The sequence below is a fragment of the Scyliorhinus torazame genome, chromosome 1 (assembly GCF_047496885.1).
Source record: "Scyliorhinus torazame isolate Kashiwa2021f chromosome 1, sScyTor2.1, whole genome shotgun sequence".
NCBI lineage: Eukaryota > Metazoa > Chordata > Chondrichthyes > Carcharhiniformes > Scyliorhinidae > Scyliorhinus > Scyliorhinus torazame.
The window spans coordinates 1381437-1403212 of record NC_092707.1 but is presented as its reverse complement, the minus strand read 5'-3'; the positions used below and the strand labels follow the sequence as shown (position 1 = coordinate 1403212).

The 21776-nt window shown below is 60.1% G+C and overlaps 1 protein-coding gene across 9 annotated transcripts in view; it reads right to left on the bottom strand.

The window, feature by feature from the left end:
• ncor2 (nuclear receptor corepressor 2) overlaps window positions 1–21776 on the bottom strand; it is a 1088322-nt gene that overhangs the window by 591210 nt on the left and 475336 nt on the right. For all 9 annotated transcript variants that reach the window (XM_072510208.1, XM_072510371.1, XM_072510235.1 and 6 more), the window contains 2 exons: window positions 16770–16912; window positions 1307–1442 (listed from right to left, as the gene is read on the bottom strand). In XM_072510208.1, coding sequence (XP_072366309.1) covers window positions 1307–1442; window positions 16770–16912 — 279 coding nt within the window. The remainder of the gene's footprint in view (window positions 1–1306; window positions 1443–16769; window positions 16913–21776) is intronic.

Sequence of the window (21776 nt, the reverse complement as noted above, 5' to 3'; positions counted from 1 at the left end):
CCACCTGCCAATGGCCCGGGAGAGCCCCCAGGTACCAGCTGGGGTCTCCTTGCTGAGGCCAGGAGATGCCGGGAGCCGGTAGGATGATGTAACTGTGCGGAATTGGGTTCCGCCCACAGATCCCAACACTCCCTGAGATCCGGTTAGCTCTCGCGAGGCGTAACGGCCATCGGGAATCCCGGGCGAGGCTCCCGCCAGTTACTGGCCCCATCCCACTCCGATTCCGGTGGCACACGGCCTGTGGATCGCGCCTTGCGATTCTCGGTATCATGTGAGAACCATAAACTAATTTAACATCAAACATTCCGCCAAAATGTTTTACAATTTGAGCGATGAATCCAGGCAGAGGGTCAGGCGGAGGGCGGGGGGAGGTGAGAGGGGTTTTGTAATTGAGGGACCAGAGAGAGGTTGGGGATTTCTGGGTGTGGATTCCAGACTGAAGGATATTCCAGGGAAAGAGGGAAGGACAGACTCACAGGGAGAGGGGAAGGTTTGAAGTGAGTGATTGGGTGACAGAAGGCCACAGGGTGACCCCCGGTGACCAGGACACGCTGAGGTGGACACATTCGGAAATGGTAAGGATCGGGGGGGCATCGGAATGCATTTAATTTGGGATCAGATGCAAGTGGGAGAACTAATCAAAATTGTGAGTCTGAGACTGGGACGATTTTGAAGAATTAACAGTTGTGGAGTGAGTGATGTCGCTATCACTCGAGGCCGTGAGGCGGCCTCCCATCCAATACGGTGCAAAGGTTCAAACTGTCTGCTTTTCCAACGGGAATGCGGGAAGAGATGGGGAGTTTTGCTGGAATCAAGCAGCTAACATTGACCTTGTGAACTTGCTCAGAAATCACTGTCCTTCCTCCAGGCTGAGTGGATAGAATCAGGGAATGTCATGGTAACGATTGGCTGCTGCCAAGCAATGGACACAAACCTGTGACATTATCATGAATGTAAAGAACTGCAAGGGTTAGTGGAATGTCTAAATCAACCAGTAGAGGGAGCTAGATGTACAGCTATATGAGACATTGATGCTAAGCCTTGTGTGTGAGAGAACAGACTGTAGGAAAGGTCGTGTGAGTGAGAGCAGATCATAGTTAATAGTGTAGAGAAATCGTAGTAGATGAGTGTAGATTATATGTTTATTATCAACTGCGTATTATATAGGTGTAAGTGTCAAATCCAATAAAGTAGTGTCAATAAATCTCTCGCTTCGTTCAATTTAAAACTATTAATGGTCTTTGTGAACATCACACTAACCATCCTGAAATTAGCAACACAAAGTGCACCACAAAACCCTCAATACCTTCTGTCATTTCTTCTTCGTTTTCACTCACTCCAGAAGCTTCCAGATCCTCATCCTCAGCAGCAGCGGTTGCCTGAGTTTCCTCCCCTTGTGCGGCTGTGATCTTCGCCCTCGTTTTCGCCACCTTCACTGCCTCCTAGCAACACCAAACATCAATTCATGAGGGAAATTCACAATCTAACAGGAAGCAACTTCAGAGAGGCTTCTGGAAGCAGGATTAACCTCAGGCGTCTCCCTTCGTCCGCGAAGAGCAGCTGACCCCCCCCCCCCCCCCCCAGAGAAACAGAGTAAAGCTGGAGTGAGGCTGGTCGCTCAGAGGCAAAGAACAAAGAAATGTACAGCACAGGAACAGGCCCTTCGGCCCTCCAAGCCCGTGCCGACCATACTGCCCGACTAAACTACAATCTTCTACACTTCCTGGGTTCGTATCCTTCTATTCCCATCCTGTTCATATATTTGTCAAGATGCCCCTTAAATGTCCCTATCGTCCCTGCTTCCACCACCTCCTCCGGTAGTGAGTTCCAGGCACCCACTACCCTCTGTGTAAAAAACTTGCCTCGTACATCTACTCTAAACCTTGCCCCTCTCACCTTAAACCTATGCCCCCTAGTAATTGACCCCTCTACCCTGGGGAAAAGCCTCTGACTATCCACTCTGTCTATGCCCCTCATAATATTGTATACCTCTACCAGGTCTCCCCTCAACCTCCTTCGTTCCAGTGAGAACATGGACTTGGTGTGAACACTTGAGTGTGGAATTGGTGTGAACACTGAGTGTGAAATTGGTGTGAACACTGAGTGTGGAATTGGTGTGAGCACTGAGTGTGGAATTGGTGTGAGCACTGAATGTGGAATTGGTGTGAGCACTGAGTGTGCAATTCGTGTGAACATGGAATGTGGAATTGGTGTGAACAGTGTGTGTGCAATTGGTGTGAGCACTGAGTGTGGAATTGGTGTGAACACTCAGTGTGGAATTGGTGTGAACACTCAGTGTGGAATTGATGTGAACACTGAGTGTGGAATTGGTGTGAACACCGAGTGTGGAATTGGTGTGAGCACTGAGTGTACAATTGGTGTGCGCACTGAGTGTACAATTGGTGTGAATACTGAATGCGGAATTGGTGTGAACACTGCATGTGCAATTGGTGTGCACACCGAGTGTGCGATTGGTGTGAGCACTGAGTGTACAATTGGTGTGCACACTGAGTGTGAAATTGGTGGGAACACTCAGTGTGCAATTGGTGTGAACACAGTGTTGGATTAGTGTGAACGCTCAGGCAGTGTGAAATTGGTGTGAACACTGAGTGTGGGATTGGTGTGAACACTCAGACAGTGTGGAATTTGTGTGAACACTGCGTGTGCAATTGGTGTGAGCACTGAGTGTGGAATTGGTGGGAACACTCAGTGTGCAATTGGTGGGAACACAGTGTTGGATTGGTGTGAACACTAGGGCAGTGTAAAATTGGTGTGAACACTGAGTGTAGAATTGGTGTGAACACTCAGGCAGTGTGGAATTGGTGTGAAGACCGAGTGTGGAATTGGTGTGAACACTGAGTGTGGAATTGGTGTGAACACTGAGCACGGAATTGGTGTGAACACTGTGTGTGCAATTGGTGTGAGCACTGAGTGTGCAATTGGTGTGAGCACTGAGTGTGCAATTGGTGGGAACACTCAGTGTGCAATTGGTGTGAACACAGTGTTGGATTGGTGTGAACACTCAGACTGTGTGGAATTGGTGTGAACACCGTGTGGAATTGGTGTGAACACTGCTTGTGCAATTGGTGTGAGCACTGAGTGTGCAATTGGTGTGAGCACTGAGTGTGCAATTGGTGGGAACACTCAGTGTGCAATTGGTGGGAACACTCAGTGTGCAATTGGTGTGAACACAGTGTTGGATTGGTGTGAACACCGTGTGGAATTGGTGTGAACACTGCTTGTGCAATTGGTATGAGCACTGAGTGTGCAATTGGTGTGAGCACTGAGTGTGGAATTGGTGGGAACACTCAGTGTGCAATTGGTTTGAACACTCAGACAGTGTGGAATTGGTGTGAACACCGAGTGTGGAATTGGTGTGAACACTCAGTGTGCAATTGGTGTGAGCACTGAGCGTGGAATTGGTGTGAACACCGAGTGTGGAATTGGTGTGAACACCAAGTGTGAAATTGGTGTGAACACCGAGTGTGAAATTGGTGTGAACACTGAGTGTGGAATTGGTGTGAATACTGAGTGTGAAATTGGTGTGAACACCGAGTGTGGAATTGGTGTGCATACTGAGTGTGAAATTGGTGTGAACACTGAGTGTGGAATTGGTGTGAATACTGAGTGTGAAATTGGTGTGAACACCGAGTGTGGAATTGGTGTGAATACTGAGTGTGAAATTGGTGTGAACACCGAGTGTGAAATTGGTGTGAACACCGAGTGTGGAATTGGTGTGACCACCGAGTGTGAAATTGGTGTGACCACCGAGTGTGAAATTGGTGTGAACAGTCAGTGTGGAATTGGTGTGAACACCGAGTGTGGAATTGGTGTGAACACCGAGTGTGGAATTGGTGTGAACACCGAGTGTGAAATTGGTGTGAACACCGAGTGTGGAATTGGTGTGACCACCGAGTGTGAAATTGGTGTGAACACCGAGTGTGGAATTTTCTGCACTGTAAAGACTGGAATCAATCTCTGTTCAAATGCAGCTAAATGTAATTGCTTCGAAAGTTCTGGATTCTACGTCAGAAAAATACAACATTTTTGCCAGACAGGTCTTCTGTCCTTTTAAACATCAGTAAGTTTGTGACAGTTTCTAATGTTGGCACATTATGGGATAGCTGGAATGTGGGTAAGATTCTTACTCTGAACATGAAACTAGCCTCAGTGTCATCGTCAATGTTTGTGCCTGACTGTCGGAAGGTGAATTGCTTTATTGGGACACATCACGGCCCTGAAAAGCTGAATGTAGACATTTATCTCTGAAATATTATTGCTGGAATTGCTCAATTTTATGCTGTTCTTTGAACAGAAACTTAGAAAATAAGAGCAGGGGGCGGCCATTGCAATTACTAAGTAACTCTCCCCAATCTATCAAGACCAACTCACGCCTCATATCCTCATAGTTCCCTTTATTAAGATTCAGCACATGATAGCAAAAACAGGAAGGCAGACTATTACCTGAATGGTTGTAAATTGGGAGAGGGGATTATGCAGCGGGACCTGGGTGTCCTTGTGCACCATTTCCCGTAACAGCCTCCCCGAACAGGTGCCGGAATGTGGCGACTAGGGGTTTTTCACAGTAACTTCATTTGAGGCCTACTTGTGACAATAAGTGATTTTCATTTCATTTCACGGGAGCAGGTGGGAGTGGGTGGGAGTGGGTGGGAGTGGGTGGGAGTGGGAGTGGGTGGGTGTGGGACTGGGTGGGAGTGGGTGGGAGTGGGTGGGAGGTGGGTTGGAGTGGGAGTGGGTGGGAGTGGGAGTGTGTGGGAGTGGGAGTGGGTGGGAGTGGGAGTGGGTGGGAGTGGGTGGGAATGGGAGTGGGTGGGAGTGGGAGTGGGTGGGAGTGGGAGTGGGTGGGAGTGGGTGGGAATGGGAGTGGGTGGGAGTGGGAGTGGGTGGGAGTGGGTGGGAGTGGGAGTGGGAGTGGGTGGGCGTGGGAGTGGGAGAGGGTGGGCGTGGGAGTGGGTGGGCGTGGGAGTGGGTGGGAGTGGGTGGGAGTGGGAGTGGGAGTGGGTGGGAGTGGGTGGAGTGGGAGTGGGTGGGAGTGGGTGGGGGTGGGTGTGGGTGGGAGTGGGAGTGGGTGGGAGTGGGTGGGGGTGGGAGTGGTGGGAGTGGGAGTGGGTGGGAGTGGGTGGGAGTGAGTAGGAGTGGGTGGGAGTGGGTGGAGTGGGTGGGAGTGGGTGGGAGTGGGAGGGAGTGGGTGGGAGTAGGTGGGGGTGGGAGTGGGTGGGAGTGGGAATGGGTGGGAGTGGGTGGGGGTGGGAGTGGGTGGGGGTGGGTGTGGGTGGGAGTGGGAGTGGGTGGGAGTAGGTGGGAGTGGGAGTGGGAGTGGGTGGGAGTGGGTGGGAGTGGGAGTGTGTGGGAGTGGGTGGGAGTGGATGGGAGTGGGTGGGGGTGGGAGTGGGTGGGGGTGGGTGTGGGTGGGAGTGGGAGTGGGTGGGAGTGGGTGGGAGTGGGTGGGAGTGGGTGGGAGTGGGTGGGAGTGGGAGTGGGTGGGGGTGGGAGTGGGTGGGGGTGGGTGTGGGTGGGAGTGGGAGTGGGTGGGAGTGGGTGGGAGTGGGTGGGAGTGCGAGTGGGTAGGAGTGGGAGTGGATGGGAGTGGGAGTGGGAGGGAGTGGGAGGGAGTGGGTGGGAGTGGGTGGGAGTGGGAGAGGGTGGGAGTGGGAGTGGGTGGGAGTGGGAGTGGGAGGGAGTGGGAGTGGGTGGGGGTGGGAGTGGGTGGGGGTGGGAGTGGGTGGGGGTGGGTGTGGGTGGGAGTGGGAGTGGGTGGGAGTGGGTGGGAGTGGGTGGGAGTGGGAGTGGGTGGGGGTGGAGTGGGTGGGGGTGGGTGGGAGTGGGTGGGAGTGGGAGAGGGTGGGAGTGGGAGTGGGTGGGAGTGGAGTGGAGGGAGTGGGAGGGAGTGGGAGTGGGAGTGGGAGGGAGTGGGAGGGAGTGGGTGGGAGTGGGGAGAGGGTGGGAGTGGGAGTGGGTGGGAGTGGGAGTGGGAGGGAGTGGGAGTGATGGGAGTGGGAGTGGGAGTGGGAGTGGGAGGGAGTGGGAGGGAGTGGGTGGGAGTGGGTGGGAATGGGAGAGGGTGGGAGTGGGAGTGGGTGGAGTGGGAGGGAGTGGGTGGGAGTGGGTGGGGGTGGGTGGGAGTGGGAGTGGGAGGGAGTGGGTGGGAGTGGGTGGGGGTGGGAGTTGGTGGGAGTGGGTGGGAGTGGGTGGGAGTGGGAGTGGGTGGGAGTGGGTGGGAGTGTGTGGGAGTGGGAGCGGCTGGGAGTGGGTGGGAGTGGGTGGGAGTGGGAGTGGGTGGAGTGGGTGGGAGTGGGAGTGGGAGGGAGTGGGTGGGAGTGGGAGTGGGAGGGAGTGGGGGTGGGTGGGTGTGGGAGTGGGTGGGAGTGGGTGGGAGTGGGTGGGAGTGGGAGTGGGTGGGAGTGGGTGGGAGTGTGTGGGAGTGGGAGCGGCTGGGAGTGGGTGGGAGTGGGTGGGAGTGGGAGTGGGTGGGAGAGTAGGTGGGCGTGGGAGTGGGAGGGAGTGGGTGGGAGTGGGTGGCAGTGGGAGGGAGTGGGAGGGAGTGCGTGGGAGTGGGTGGGAGTGGGAGTGGGTGGAAGTGGGTGGGAGTGGGAGGGAGTGGGAGTGGGTGGGAGTGGGTGGGAGTGGGTGGGAGTGGGTGGGAGTGGGAGTGGGTTGGAGTGGGTGGGAGTGGGTGGGAGTGGGTGGGAGTGGGTGGGAGTGGGAGTGGGTTGGAGTGGGTGGGAGTGGGTGGGAGTGGGAGGGAGTGGGTGGGAGTGGGAGTGGGTGGGAGTGGGAGGGAGTGGGTGGGAGTGGGTGGGGGTGGGTGGGAGTGGGAGTGGGAGGGAGTGGGTGGGAGTGGGTGGGGGTGGGAGTTGGTGGGAGTGGGTGGGAGTGGGTGGGAGTGGGAGTGGGTGGGAGTGGGTGGGAGTGTGTGGGAGTGGGAGCGGCTGGGAGTGGGTGGAAGTGGGTGGGAGTGGGAGTGGGTGGGAGTGGGTGGGAGTGGGAGTGGGAGGGGAGTGGGTGGGAGTGGGAGTGGGTGGGAGTGTGTGGGAGTGGGAGCGGCTGGGAGTGGGTGGGAGTGGGTGGGAGTGGGAGTGGGTGGGAGAGTAGGTGGGCGTGGGAGTGGGAGGGAGTGGGTGGGAGTGGGTGGGAGTGGGAGGGAGTGGGAGGGAGTGGGTGGGAGTGGGTGGGAGTGGGAGTGGGTGGAAGTGGGTGGGAGTGGGAGGGAGTGGGAGTGGGTGGGAGTGGGTGGGAGTGGGAGTGGGTTGGAGTGGGTGGGAGTGGTGGGAGTGGGTGGGAGTGGGAGTGGGTTGGAGTGGGTGGGAGTGGGTGGGAGTGGGAGTGGGTGGGAGTGGGAGTGGGTGGGAGTGGGAGTGGGTGGGAGTGGGTGGGAGTGGGAGTGGGTGGGAGTGGGTGGGAGTGGGTGGGAGTGGGTGGGAGTGGGTGGGAGTGGGAGTGGGTGGGGGTGGGAGTGGGTGGGGGTGGGTGTGGGTGGGAGTGGGAGTGGGTGGGAGTGGGTGGGAGTGGGTGGGAGTGGGAGTGGGTGGGAGTGGGAGTGGGTGGGAGTGGGAGTGGATGGGAGTGGGAGTGGGAGGGAGTGGGTGGGAGTGGGTGGGAGTGGGTGGGAGTGGGAGTGGGTGGGAGTGGGTGGGAGTGGGTGGGAGTGGGAGTGGGGTGGGAGTGGGTGGGAGTGGGAGTGGGAGGGAGTGGGTGGGAGTGGGAGTGGGAGGGAGTGGGGGTGGGTGGGAGTGGGAGTGGGTGGGAGTGGGTGGGAGTGGGTGGGAGTGGGAGTGGGTGGGAGTGGGTGGGAGTGTCTGGGAGTGGGTGGGGGTGGGTGGGAGTGGGAGTGGGAGGGAGTGGGAGTGGATGGGAGTGGGAGGGAGTGGGAGGGAGTGGGTGGGAGTGGGTGGGAGTGGGAGAGGGTGGGAGTGGGAGTGGGTGGGAGTGGGTGGGAGTGGGAGGGAGAGGGTGGGAGTGGGTGGGGGTGGGTGGGAGTGGGAGTGGGAGGGAGTGGGTGGGAGTGGGTGGGGGTGGGAGTTGGTGGGAGTGGGTGGGAGTGGGTGGGAGTGGGAGCGGCTGGGAGTGGGTGGGAGTGGGTGGGAGTGGGAGTGGGTGGGAGTGGGTGGGAGTGGGAGTGGGAGGGAGTGGGTGGGAGTGGGAGTGGGAGGGAGTGGGGGTGGGTGGGAGTGGGAGTGGGTGGAGTGGGTGGGAGTGTGTGGGAGTGGGAGCGGCTGGGAGTGGGTGGGAGTGGGTGGGCGTGGGAGTGGGTGGGAGTGGGAGGGAGTGGGTGGGAGTGGGTGGGAGTGGGAGGGAGTGGGAGGGAGTGGGTGGGAGTGGGTGGGAGTGGGAGGGAGTGGGAGGGAGTGGGTGGGAGTGGGTGGGTGTGGGAGTGGGTGGAAGTGGGTGGGAGTGGGAGGGAGTGGGAGTGGGTGGGAGTGGGTGGGAGTGGGTGGGAGTGGGTGGGAGTGGGAGTGGGTTGGAGTGGGTGGGAGTGGGTGGGAGTGGGTGGGAGTGGGAGTGGGTTGGAGTGGGTGGGAGTGGGTGGGAGTGGGAGTGGGTGGGAGTGGGTGTGGGTGGGAGTGGGTGGGAGTGGGTGGGAGTGGGTGGGAGTGGGTGGGAGTGGGTGGGAGTGGGTGGGAGTGGGTGGGAGTGGGAGTGGGTGGGGGTGGGAGTGGGTGGGGGTGGGTGTGGGTGGGAGTGGGAGTGGGTGGGAGTGGGTGGGAGTGGGTGGGAGTGGGAGTGGGTGGGAGTGGGAGTGGGTGGGAGTGGGAGTGGATGGGAGTGGGAGTGGGAGTGGGAGGGAGTGGGAGGGAGTGGGTGGGAGTGGGTGGGAGTGGGAGAGGGTGGGAGTGGGAGTGGGTGGGAGTGGGAGGGAGTGGGTGGGAGTGGGTGGGGGTGGGTGGGAGTGGGAGTGGGAGGGAGTGGGTGGGAGTGGGTGGGAGTGTGTGGGAGTGGGAGCGGCTGGGAGTGGGTGGGAGTGGGTGGGAGTGGGAGTGGGTGGGAGTGGGAGGGAGTGTGTGGGAGTGGGAGCGGCTGGGAGTGGGTGGGAGTGGGTGGGAGTGGGAGTGGGTGGGAGTGGGTGGGAGTGGGAGTGGGAGGGAGTGGGTGGGAGTGGCAGTGGGAGGGAGTGGGGGTGGGTGGGAGTGGGAGTGGGTGGGAGTGGGTGGGAGTGGGTGGGAGTGGAGTGGGTGGGAGTGGGTGGGAGTGTGTGGGAGTGGGTGGGGGTGGGTGGGAGTGGGAGTGGGTGGGAGTGGGTGGGAGTGGGTGGGAGTGGGAGTGGGTGGGAGTGGGTGGGAGTGTGTGGGAGTGGGAGCGGCTGGAGTGGGTGGGAGTGGGTGGGAGTGGGAGTGGGTGGGAGAGTAGGTGGGCGTGGGAGTGGGAGGGAGTGGGTGGGAGTGGGTGGGAGTGGGAGTGGGTGGAAGTGGGTGGGAGTGGGAGGGAGTGGGAGTGGGTGGGAGTGGTGGGAGTGGGTGGGAGTGGGAGTGGGTTGGAGTGGGTGGGAGTGGGTGGGAGTGGGTGGGAGTGGGAGTGGGTTGGAGTGGGTGGAGTGGGTGGGAGTGGGAGTGGGTGGGAGTGGGAGTGGGTGGGAGTGGGTGGGAGTGGGTGGGAGTGGGAGGGACTGGGAGTGGGTGGGAGTGGGTGGGAGTGGGTGGGAGTGGGAGGGAGTGGGAGTGGGTGGGAGTGGGAGTGGGAGTAGGTGGGGGTGGGAGTGGGTGGAGTGGGTGGGAGTGGGAGGGAGTGGGAGTGGGTGGGAGTGGGTGGGAGTGGCTGGGGTGGAAGTGGGTGGAGTGGGAGTGGGTGGGAGTGGGTGGGAGTGGGAGTGGGTGGGAGTGGGTGGGAGTGGGAGTGGGTGGGAGTGGGTGGGAGTGGGTGGGGGTGGGAGTGGGTGGGAGTAGGAGTGGGTGGGAGTGGGTGGGAGTGGGAGTGGGTGGGAGTGGCTGGGGGTGGGAGTGGGTGGGAGTGGGTGGGAGTGGGTGGGGGTGGGAGTGGGTGGGAGTAGAGTGGGTGGGAGTGCGTGGGAGTGGGAGTGGGTGGGGTAGGAGTGGGTGGGAGTGGGAGTGGGTGGGAGTGGGAGTGGGGGGGTGTGGGAGTGGGTGGGGGTGGAGTGGGTGGGGGGTGGGAGTGGGTGGGAGTGGGAGTGGGTGGGAGTGGGTGGGGGGTGGGAGTGGGTGGGAGTGGGTGGGAGTGGGAGTGGGTGGGAGTGGGAGTGGGTGGAGTGGGAGTGGGGGTGGGGTGGGTGGGAGTGGGTGGGGGTGGGGGTGGGAGTGGGTGGGAGTGGATGGGAATGGAGTGGGTGGGGGTGGGAGTGGGTGGGAGTGTGTGGGAGTGGGTGGGGGTGGGAGCGTGTGGGAGTGGGTGGGGGTGGGAGTGTGTGGGAGTGGGTGGGAGTGTGTGGGAGTGGGTGGGGGTGGGTGTGGGTGGGAGTGGGTGGGAGTGTGTGGGAGTGGGAGTGGGTGGGAGTGTGTGGGAGTTGGAGTGAGTGGGTGGTAGTGGGTGGGAGTGTGTGGGAGTGGGAGTGGGTGGGAGTGGGTGGGAGTGGGAGTGGGTGGGAGTGTGTGGGAGTGGGTGGGGGAGGGAGTGGGTGGGAGTGGGTGGGAGTGGGTGGGAGTGGGTGGGAGTGTGTGGGAGTGGGAGTGGGTTGAAGTGGGTGGGAGTGGGAGTGGGTGGGAGTGGGTGGGAGTGTGTGGGAGTGGGTGGGGGTGGGAGTGGGTGGGAGTGGGTGGGAGTGGGAGTGGGTTGGAGTGGGTGGGAGTGGGAGTGGGTGGGAGTGGGTGGGAGTGGGTGGGAGTGGGAGTGGGTTGGAGTGGGTGGGAGTGGGAGTGGGTGGGAGTGGGTGGGAGTGGGTGGGAGTGGGAGGGAGTGGGAGTGGGTGGGAGTGGGTGGGAGTGGGAGGGAGTGGGTGGGAGTGGGTGGGAGTGGGAGTGGGAGGGAGTGGGTGGGAGTGGGTGGGAGTGGGAGTGGGTGGGAGTGGGAGTGGGTGGGAGTGGGAGGGAGTGGGAGTGGGTGGGAGTGGGAGTGGGTGGGAGTGGGTGGGAGTGGGAGTGGGTGGGAGTGGGTGGGAGTGGGAGTGGGTGGGAGTGGAAGTGGGTGGGAGTGGGTGGGAGTGGGAGTGGGTGGGAGTGGGAGTGGGTGGGAGTGGGAGTGGGTGGGAGTGGGAGTGGGTGGGAGTGGGAGTGTGTGGGAGTGGGTGGGAGTGGGAGTGGGTGGGAGTGGGAGTGGGTGGGAGTGGAAGTGGGTGGGAGTGGGTGGGAGTGGGAGTGGGTGGGAGTGGGAGTGGGTGGGAGTGGGTGGGAGTGGGAGTGGGTGGGAGTGGGAGGGAGTGGGAGTGGGTGGGAGTGGGTGGGAGTGGGTGGGAGTGGGAGTGGGTGGGAGTGGGTGGGAGTGGCTTGGGGTGGGAGTGGGTGGGAGTGGGTGGGAGTGGGAGTGGGTGGGAGTGGGAGTGGGTGGGAGTGGCTTGGGGTGGGAGTGGGTGGGAGTGGGTGGGAGTGGGAGTGGGTGGGAGTGGGAGTGGGTGGGAGTGGGTGGGAGTGGGAGTGGGTGGGAGTGGGTGGGAGTGGGAGTGGGTGGGAGTGGGTGGGAGTGGGTGGGGGTGGGAGTGGGTGGGAGTAGGAGTGGGTGGGAGTGAGTGGGAGTGGGTGGGAGTGGGAGTGGGTGGGAGTGGGTGGGAGTGGCTGGGGGTGGGAGTGGGTGGGAGTGGGTGGGGGTGCGAGTGGGTGGGAGTGGGTGGGAATTGGAGTGGGTGGGAGTGTGTGGGAGTGGGAGTGAGTGGGTGGTAGTGGGTGGGAGTGTGTGGGAGTGGGAGTGGGTGGGAGTGGGAGTGGGTGGGAGTGGGTGGGGGAGGGTGGGAGTGGGTGGGGGTGGGGGTGGGTGGGAGTGTGTGGGAGTGGGAGTGGGTGGGAGTGGGTGGGAGTGGGTGGGAGTGTGTGGGAGTGGGAGTGGGTTGGAGTGGGTGGGAGTGGGAGTGGGTGGGAGTGGGTGGGAGTGGGTGGGAGTGGGAGTGGGTGGGAGTGGGTGGGAGTGGGTGGGAGTGGGTGGGAGTGGGTGGGAGTGGGAGGGAGTGGGTGGGAGTGGGTGGGAGTGGGTGGGAGTGGGAGTGGGTGGGAGTGGGTGGGAGTGGGTGGGAGTGGGAGGGAGTGGGTGGGAGTGGGAGTGGGAGGGAGTGGGTGGGAGTGGGTGGGAGTGGGAGAGGGTTGGAGTGGGTGGGAGTGGGTGGGAGTGGGAGTGGGTGGGAGTGGGAGTGGGTGGGAGTGGGAGGGAGTGGGAGTGGGTGGGAGTGGGTGGGAGTGGGTGGGAGTGGGAGGGAGTGGGAGTGGGTGGGAGTGGGTGGGAGTGGGTGGGAGTGGGAGTGGGTGGGAGTGGGAGAGGGTTGGAGTGGGTGGGAGTGGGAGTGGGTGGGAGTGGGAGTGGGTGGGAGTGGGTGGGAGTGGGAGTGGGTGGGAGTGGGAGGGAGTGGGAGTGGGTGGGAGTGGAAGTGGGTGGGAGTGGGTGGGAGTGGGAGTGGGTGGGAGTGGGAGTGGGTGGGAGTGGGAGTGGGTGGGAGTGGGTGGGAGTGGGAGTGGGTGGGAGTGGGAGGGAGTGGGAGTGGGTGGGAGTGGGTGGGAGTGGGAGTGGGAGTAGGTGGGGGTGGGAGTGGGTGGGAGTGGGAGTGGGTGGGAGTGGCTGGGGGTGGGAGTGGGTGGGAGTGGGAGTGGGTGGGAGTGGGTGGGAGTGGGTGGGAGTGGGTGGGGGTGGGTGGGAGTGGGTGGGGGTGGGAGTGGGTGGGAGTAGGAGTGGGTGGGAGTGGGTGGGAGTGGGAGTGGGTGGGAGTGGGAGTGGGTGGGAGTGGGAGTGGGTGGGGGTGGGAGTGGGTGGGAGTGGGTGGGAGTGGGTGGGAGTGGGAGTGGGAGTGGGTGGGAGTGGGTGGGAGTGGGTGGGGGTGGGAGTGGGTGGGAGTAGGAGTGGGTGGGAGTGGGTGGGAGTGGGAGTGGGTGGGGGTGGGAGTGGGTGGGAGTGGGTGGGGGTGGGAGTGGGTGGGAGTGGGTGGGAGTGGGTGGGGGTGGGAGTGGGTGGGAGTGGGAATGGGTGGGGGTGGAGTGGGTGGGAGTGGGAGTGGGTGGGAGTGGGTGGGGGTGGGAGTGGGTGGGGGTGGGAGTGGGTGGGAGTGGGAGTGGGTGGGAGTGGGAGTGGGTGGGAGTGGGTGGGAGTGGGGGTGGGAGTGGGTGGGAGTGGGTGGGAGTGGGAGTGGGTGGGGGTGGGAGTGTGTGGGAGTGGGAGTGGATGGGGGTGGAGTGTGTGGGGGTGGGGGTGGGAGTGGGTGGGGGTGGGAGTGTGTGGGAGTGGGAGTGGGTGGGGGTGGGTGGGAGTGGGAGTGGGTGGGAGTGGGTGGGAGTGGGAGTGGGTGGGGGTGGGGGTGGGAGTGGGTGGGAGTGGGAGTGGATGGGGGTGGAGTGTGTGGGGGTGGGGGTGGGAGTGGGTGGGAGTGGATGGGAGTGGGAGTGGGTGGGGGTGGGAGTGGGTGGGAGTGGGAGTGGGAGTGGGAGTGGATGGGAGTGGGAGTGGTGGGAGTGGGTGGGAGTGGGTGGGAGTGGGAGGGAGTGGGTGGGAGTGGGTGGGAGTGGGAGTGAGTGGGAGTGGGTGGGAGTGGGTGGGGGAGGGTGGGAGTGTGTGGGAGTGGGTGGGGGTGGGAGTGGGTGGGAGTGTGTGGGAGTGGGAGTGGGTGGGAGTGGGTGGGAGTGGGTGGGGGTGGGAGTGGGTGGGAGTGGGAGTGGGTGGGAGTGGGTGGGAGTGGGAGTGGGTGGGAGTGGGTGGGAGTGGGTGGGAGTGGGTGGGAGTGGGTGGGGGTGGGTGGGAGTGGGTGGGGGTGGGAGTGGGTGGGAGTAGGAGTGGGTGGGAGTGGGAGTGGGTGGGGGTGGAGTGGGTGGGAGTGGGAGTGGGTGGGAGTGGGAGTGGGTGGGGGTGGGAGTGGGTGGGAGTGGGTGGGAGTGGGTGGGAGTGGGAGTGGGAGTGGGTGGGAGTGGGTGGGAGTGGGTGGGGGTGGGAGTGGGTGGGAGTAGGAGTGGGTGGGAGTGGGTGGGAGTGGGAGTGGGTGGGGGTGGAGTGGGTGGGAGTGGGAGTGGGTGGGAGTGGGAGTGGGTGGGGGTGGGAGTGGGTGGGGGTGGGAGTAGGTGGGGGTGGGAGTGGGTGGTAGTGGGTGGGGGTGTGAGTGGGTGGGAGTGGGTGGGAGTGGGTGGGGGTGGGAGTGGGTGGGAGTGGGAGTGGGTGGGGGTGGGTGGGGGTGGGAGTGGGTGGGAGTGGGAGTGGGTGGGAGTGGGAGTGGGTGGGAGTGGGTGGGAGTGGGGGTGGGAGTGGGTGGGAGTGGATGGGAGTGGGAGTGGGTGGGGGTGGGAGTGTGTGGGAGTGGGAGTGGGTGGGGGTGGGGGTGGGAGTGGGTGGGAGTGGGAGTGGGAGTGGATGGGAGTGGGTGGGAGTGGGTGGGAGTGTGTGGGAGTGGGTGGGAGTGGGAGTGGATGGGAGTGGGAGTGGGAGTGGGTGGGAGTGGGTGGGAGTGGGTGGGAGTGTGTGGGAGTGGGAGTGGGTGGGAGTGGGAGTGGGTGGGAGTGGGTGGGAGTGGGAGTGGGTGGGAGTGGGTGGGGGAGGGTGGGAGTGTGTGGGAGTGGGAGTGGGTGGGGGTGGGGGTGGGAGTGGGTTGGAGTGGGTGGGAGTGGGAGTGGGTGGGAGTGTGTGGGAGTGGGTGGGGGTGGGAGTGTGTGGGAGTGGGTGGGGGTGGGAGTGTGTGGGAGTGGGTGGGAGTGGATGGGGGTGGGGGTGGGAGTGGGTGGGGGTGGGAGTGGGTTGGAGTGGGTGGGAGTGTGTGGGAGTGGGTGGGGGTGGGTGGGGGTGGGAGTGTGTGGGAGTGGGTGGGGGTGGGAGTGTGTGGGAGTGGGTGGGAGTGTGTGGGAGTGGGTGGGGGTGGGAGTGGGTGGGAGTGGGTGGGAGTGTGTGGGAGTGGGAGTGGGTGGGGGTGGGGGTGGGAGTGGGTGGGAGTGGATGGGAGTGGGAGTGGGTGGGGGTGGGAGTGTGTGGGAGTGGGAGTGAGTGGGTGGGATTGGGTGGGAGTGTGTGGGAGTGGGAGTGGGTGGGAGTGGGTGGGAGTGGGAGTGGGTGGGAGTGGGTGGGAGTGGGTGGGAGTGGGTGGGAGTGGGTGGGGGTGGGTGGGGGTGGGTGGGGGTGGGAGTGTGTGGGAGTGGGTGGGGGTGGGAGTGTGTGGGAGTGGGTGGGAGTGTGTGGGAGTGGGTGGGGGTGGGAGTGGGTGGGAGTGGGTGGGAGTGTGTGGGAGTGGGAGTGGGTGGGAGTGGGTGGGAGTGGGAGTGGGTGGGAGTAGGTGGGAGTGTGTGGGAGTGGGTGGGGGAGGGTGTGGGTGGGGGTGGGTGGGAGTGTGTGGGAGTGGGAGTGGGTGGGAGTGGGTGGGAGTGGGTGGGAGTGGATGGGAGTGAGAGTGGGTGGGAGTGGGAGTGGGTGGGAGTGGGTGGGAGTGGGTGGGAGTGGGAGTGGGTGGGAGTGGGTGGGAGTGGGAGTGGGTGGGAGTGGGTGGGAGTGGGTGGGAGTGGGTGGGGGAGGGTGGGAGTGTGTGGGAGTGGGTGGGGGTGGGAGTGGGTGGGAGTGTGTGGGAGTGGGAGTGGGTGGGAGTGTGTGGGAGTGGGTGGGGGTGGGAGTGTGTGGGAGTGGGTGGGGGTGGGAGTGTGTGGGAGTGGGTGGGAGTGTGTGGGAGTGGGTGGGGGTGGGAGTGGGTGGGAGTGGGTGGGAGTGGGTGGGAGTGGGTGGGGGGTGGGAGTGGGTGGGAGTGGGTGGGAGTGGGTGGGAGTGGGTGGGAGTGGGTGGGAGTGTGTGGGAGTGGGAGTGTGTGGGAGTGGGAGTGGGTGGGAGTGGGTGGGAGTGGGTTGGAGTGGGTGGGAGTGGGAGTGGGTGGGAGTGGGTGGGAGTGTGTGGGAGTGGGTGGGGGTGGGTGGGAGTGGCAGTGGGTGGGAGTGGGTGGGAGTGGGAGTGGCTGGGAGTGTGTGGGAGTGTGTGGGAGTGTGTGGGAGTGGGTGGGAGTGGGAGTGGGTGGGAGTGGGAGTGGCTGGGAGTGTGTGGGAGTGTGTGGGAGTGGGTGGGGGTGGGTGTGGGTGGGAGTGGGAGTGGGTGGGAGTGGGTGGGAGTGTGTGGGAGTGGGTGGGGGTGGGTGGGAGTGGCAGTGGGTGGGAGTGGGTGGGAGTGGGAGTGGCTGGGAGTGTGTGGGAGTGTGTGGGAGTGGGTGGGGGTGGGTGTGGGTGGGGGTGGGAGTGGGTGGGAGCGGCTGGGTTATTAACTTACTCTGCCCCATGGACCAGCACCCTGTGGTGCAGATGTTTGGGAATTATGGGGTGCAGCGTTGGGGGTGGGGGGGGTGGTGGAGTGGGACGGTCGAGCCGCCGGTGGCCAGGCCCCCTAGTCAGCGAATCGATCAGGTTGGCATCGGCGACACGGCGGCACATTGGTTAGCACTGTGGCTTCACAGCTCCAGGGTCCCAGGTTCGATTCCCGGCTGGGGTCACTGTCTGTGCGGAGTCTGCACGTTCTCCCCGTGTCTGCGTGGGTTTCCTCCGGGCGCTCTGGTTTCCTCCCACAAGTCCCGAAAGACGTGCTGTTAGGTGAATTGGACATTCTGAATTCTCCCTCTGTGTACCCGAGCAGGCGTCGGAATGTGGCGACTAGGGGATTTTCACAGTAACTTCACTGCAGTGTTAATGTAAGCCTACTTGTGACACTAATAAAGATTATTATTATCTTACCCGGCTCTGTCTGTGCTGCTGGAGAAGGATATCCAGGTGGTGGCGTCTTTTGTAGTTGAAGTAGAAATTCTTACACTGGGCGTCTGACTTGGAGCCAACCATCTTGGCGATCGCTGCCCACTTCCGTCCATGTTCAACAAGACCTGCAGGGAAATTAATCAAGTTCATCATTTCAGCTGGTAAAATCTCGAGATTGCAGCAAAGGAAGAAAAAGTTGGAAGAGGAATTTATCACAAGACAAAAGCGAATTACTGCGGAGTCCAGAGTCTGAATCAGAAACAGGGAATAGCGAAAAATCTGAGCCAGTCTGACAGTGTGTGTGGAGAGACGGAGCTAACGATTCAGTCTGACAGTGAGTGTGGAGAGACGGAGCTAACGATTCAGTCTGGCAGTGTGTGTGGAGAGACGGAGCAATGATTCAGTCTGACAGTGTGTGTGGAGAGACGGAGCTAACGATTCAGTCTGACAGTGTGTGTGGAGAGACGGAGCTAACGATTCAGTCTGGCAGTGTGTGTGGAGAGACGGAGCAATGATTCAGTCTGACAGTGTGTGTGGAGAGACGGAGCAATGATTCAGTCTGACAGTGTGTGTGGAGAGACGGAGCTAACGATTCAGTCTGACAGTGAGTGTGGAGAGACGGAGCTAACGATTCAGTCTGACAGTGAGTGTGGAGAGACGGAACTAACGATTCAGTCTGACAGTGTGTGTGGAGAGACGGAGCTAACGATTCAGTCTTACAGTGTGTGTGGAGAGACGGAGCTAACGATTCAGTCTGACAGTGAGTGTGGAGAGACGGAGCTAACGATTCAGTCTGACAGTGAGTGTGGAGAGACGGAGCTAACGATTCAGTCTGACAGTGAGTGTGGAGAGACGGAGCGAACGATTCAGTCTGACAGTGTGTGTGGAGAGACGGAGCAATGATTCAGTCTGACAGTGAGTGTGGAGAGACGGAGCTAACGATTCAGTCTGACAGTGTGTGTGGAGAGACGGAGCTAACGATTCAGTCTGACAGTGAGTGTGGAGAGACGGAGCAATGATTCAGTCTGACAGTGAGTGTGGAGAGACGGAGCTAACGATTCAGTCTGACAGTGAGTGTGGAGAGACGGAGCTACGATTCAGTCTGACAGTGAGTGTGGAGAGACGGAGCTAACGATTCAGTCTGGCAGTGTGTGTGGAGAGACGGAGCTAACGATTCAGTCTGACAGTGAGTGTGGAGAGACGGAGCTACGATTCAGTCTGGCAGTGTGTGTGGAGAGACGGAGCTAACGATTCAGTCTGACAGTGAGTGTGGAGAGACGGAGCTAAAGATTCAGTCTGACAGTGTGTGTGGAGAGACGGAGCTACGATTCAGTCTGGCAGTGTGTGTGGAGAGACGGAGCTAACGATTCAGTCTGACAGTGAGTGTGGAGAGACGGAGCTAACGATTCAGTCTGACAGTGTGTGTGGAGAGACGGAGCTAACGATTCAGTCTGACAGTGAGTGTGGAGAGACGGAGCTAACGATTCAGTCTGACAGTGTGTGTGGAGAGACGGAGCTAACGATTCAGTCTGACAGTGTGTGTGGGGAGACGGAGCTAACGATTCAGTCTGACAGTGTGTGTGGAGAGACGGAGCTAACGATTCAGTATGGCAGTGTGTGTGGAGAGACGGAGCTAACGATTCAGTCTGACAGTGTGTGTGGAGAGACGGAGCTAACGATTCAGTCTGACAGTGTGTGTGGAGAGACGGAGCTAACGATTCAGTCTGACAGTGAGTGTGGAGAGACGGAGCTAACGATTCAGTCTGACAGTGTGTGTGGAGAGACGGAGCAATGATTCAGTCTGACAGTGTGTGTGGAGAGACGGAGCTAACGATTCAGTCTGACAGCGTGTGTGGAGAGACGGAGCTAACGATTCAGTCTGACAGTGAGTGTGGAGAGACGGAGCTAACAATTCAGTCTGACAGTGTGTGTGGAGAGACGGAGCTAATGATTCAGTCTGACAGTGTGTGTGGAGAGACGGAGCAATGATTCAGTCTGACAGTGTGTGTGGAGAGACGGAACTAACGATTCAGTCTGACAATGTGTGTGGAGAGACGGAGCTAACGATTCAGTCTGACAGTGAGTGTGGAGAGACGGAGCTAACAATTCAGTCTGACAGTGTGTGTGGAGAGACGGAGCTAACGATTCAGTCTGACAGTGTGCGTGGAGAGACGGAGCTAACGATCCAGTCTGACAGTGTGTGTGGAGAGACGGAGCTAACGATTCAGTCTGACAGTGAGTGTGGAGAGACGGAGCTACGATTCAGTCTGACAGTGTGTGTGGAGAGATGGAGCTACGATTCAGTCTGACAGTGTGTGTGGAGAGACGGAGCTAACGATTCAGTCTGACAGTGAGTGTGGAGAGACGGAGCTAACGATTCAGTCTGACAGTGATTGTGGAGAGACGGAGCAATGATTCAGTCTGACAGTGTGTGTGGAGAGACGGAGCTACGATTCAGTCTGACAGTGAGTGTGGAGAGACGGAGCTAACGATTCAGTCTGACAGTGTGTGTGGAGAGACGGAGCTAACGATTCAGTCTGACAGTGTGTGTGCAGAGACGGAGCTACGATTCAGTCTGACAGTGTGTGTGGAGAGACGGAGCTAACGATTCAGGCTGACAGTGAGTGTGGAGAGACGGAGCAAACGATTCAGTCTGACAGTGTGTGTGGAGAGACGGAGCTAACGATTCAGTCTGACAGTGTGTGTGGAGAGACGGAGCTAACGATTCAGTCTGACAGTGAGTGTGGAGAGACGGAGCTAACGATTCAGTCTGACAGTGAGTGTGGTGAGACGGAGCAATGATTCAGTCTGACAGTGTGTGTGGAGAGACGGAGCAATGATTCAGTCTGACAGTGAGTGTGGAGAGACGGAGCTACGATTCAGTCTGACAGTGTGTGTGGAGAGACGGAGTTATGATTCAGTCTGACAGTGAGTGTGGAGAGACGGAGCTACGATTCAGTCTGACAGTGTGTGTGGAGAGATGGAGCTACGATTCAGTCTGACAGTGTGTGTGGAGAGACGGAGCTAACGATTCAGTCTGACAGTGAGTGTGGAGAGACGGAGCTAACGATTCAGTCTGACAGTGATTGTGGAGAGACGGAGCAATGATTCAGTCTGACAGTGTGTGTGGAGAGACGGAGCTACGATTCAGTCTGACAGTGAGTGTGGAGAGACGGAGCTAACGATTCAGTCTGACAGTGTGTGTGGAGAGACGGAGCTAACGATTCAGTCTGACAGTGTGTGTGCAGAGACGGAGCTACGATTCAGTCTGACAGTGTGTGTGGAGAGACGGAGCTAACGATTCAGGCTGACAGTGAGTGTGGAGAGACGGAGCAAACGATTCAGTCTGACAGTGTGTGTGGAGAGACGGAGCTAACGATTCAGTCTGACAGTGTGTGTGGAGAGACGGAGCTAACGATTCAGTCTGACAGTGAGTGTGGAGAGACGGAGCTAACGATTCAGTCTGACAGTGAGTGTGGTGAGACGGAGCAATGATTCAGTCTGACAGTGTGTGTGGAGAGACGGAGCAATGATTCAGTCTGACAGTGAGTGTGGAGAGACGGAGCTACGATTCAGTCTGACAGTGTGTGTGGAGAGACGGAGTTATGATTCAGTCTGACAGTGAGTGTGGAGAGACGGAGCTACGATTCAGTCTGACAGTGTGTGTGGAGAGACGGAGCTAACGATTCAGTCTGACAGTGTGTGTGGAGAGACGGAGCAATGATTCAGGCTGACAGTGAGTGTGGAGAGACGGAGCTAACGATTCAGTCTGACAGTGTGTGTGGAGAGACGGAGCTAACGATTCAGTCTGACAGTGTGTGTGGAGAGACGGAGCAATGATTCAGTCTGACAGTGTGTGTGGATAGACGGAGCTAACGATTCAGTCTGACAGTGTGTGTGGAGAGACGGAGCTAACGATTCAGTCTGACAGTGTGTGTGGAGAGACGGAGCTAACGATTCAGTCTGACAGTGAGTGTGGAGAGACGGAGCTACGATTCAGTCTGGCAGTGTGTGTGGAGAGACGGAGCTAACGATTCAGTCTGACAGTGAGTGTGGAGAGACGGAGCTAATGATTCAGTCTGACAGTGTGTGTGGAGAGACGGAGCTACGATTCAGTCTGACAGTGAGTGTGGAGAGACGGAGCAATGATTCAGTCTGACAGTGAGTGTGGAGAGACGGAGCTAACGATTCAGTCTGACAGTGAGTGTGGAGAGACGGAGCTAATGATTCAGTCTGACAGTGTGTGTGGAGAGACGGAGCTACGATTCAGTCTGACAGTGTGTGTGGGGAGACGGAGCTAACGATTCAGTCTGACAGTGTGTGTGGAGAGACGGAGCTAACGATTCAGTCTGACAGTGTGTGTGGGGAGACGGAGCTAACGATTCAGTCTGACAGTGTGTGTGGAGAGACGGAGCTAACGATTCAGTCTGGCAGTGTGTGTGGAGAGACGGAGCTAACGATTCAGTCTGACAGTGTGTGTGGAGAGACGGAGCTAACGATTCAGTCTGACAGTGTGTGTGGAGAGACGGAGCTAACGATTCAGTCTGACAGTGAGTGTGGAGAGACGGAGCTAACGATTCAGTCTGACAGTGTGTGTGGAGAGACGGAGCAATGATTCAGTCTGACAGTGTGTGTGGAGAGACGGAGCTAACGATTCAGTCTGACAGCGTGTGTGGAGAGACGGAGCTAACGATTCAGTCTGACAGTGAGTGTGGAGAGACGGAGCTAACAATTCAGTCTGACAGTGTGTGTGGAGAGACGGAGCTAATGATTCAGTCTGACAGTGTGTGTGGAGAGACGGAGCAATGATTCAGTCTGACAGTGTGTGTGGAGAGACGGAGCAATGATTCAGTCTGACAGTGAGTGTGGAGAGACGGAGCAATGATTCAGTCTGACAGTGTGTGTGGAGAGACGGAACTAACGATTCAGTCTGACAATGTGTGTGGAGAGACGGAGCTAACGATTCAGTCTGACAGTGAGTGTGGAGAG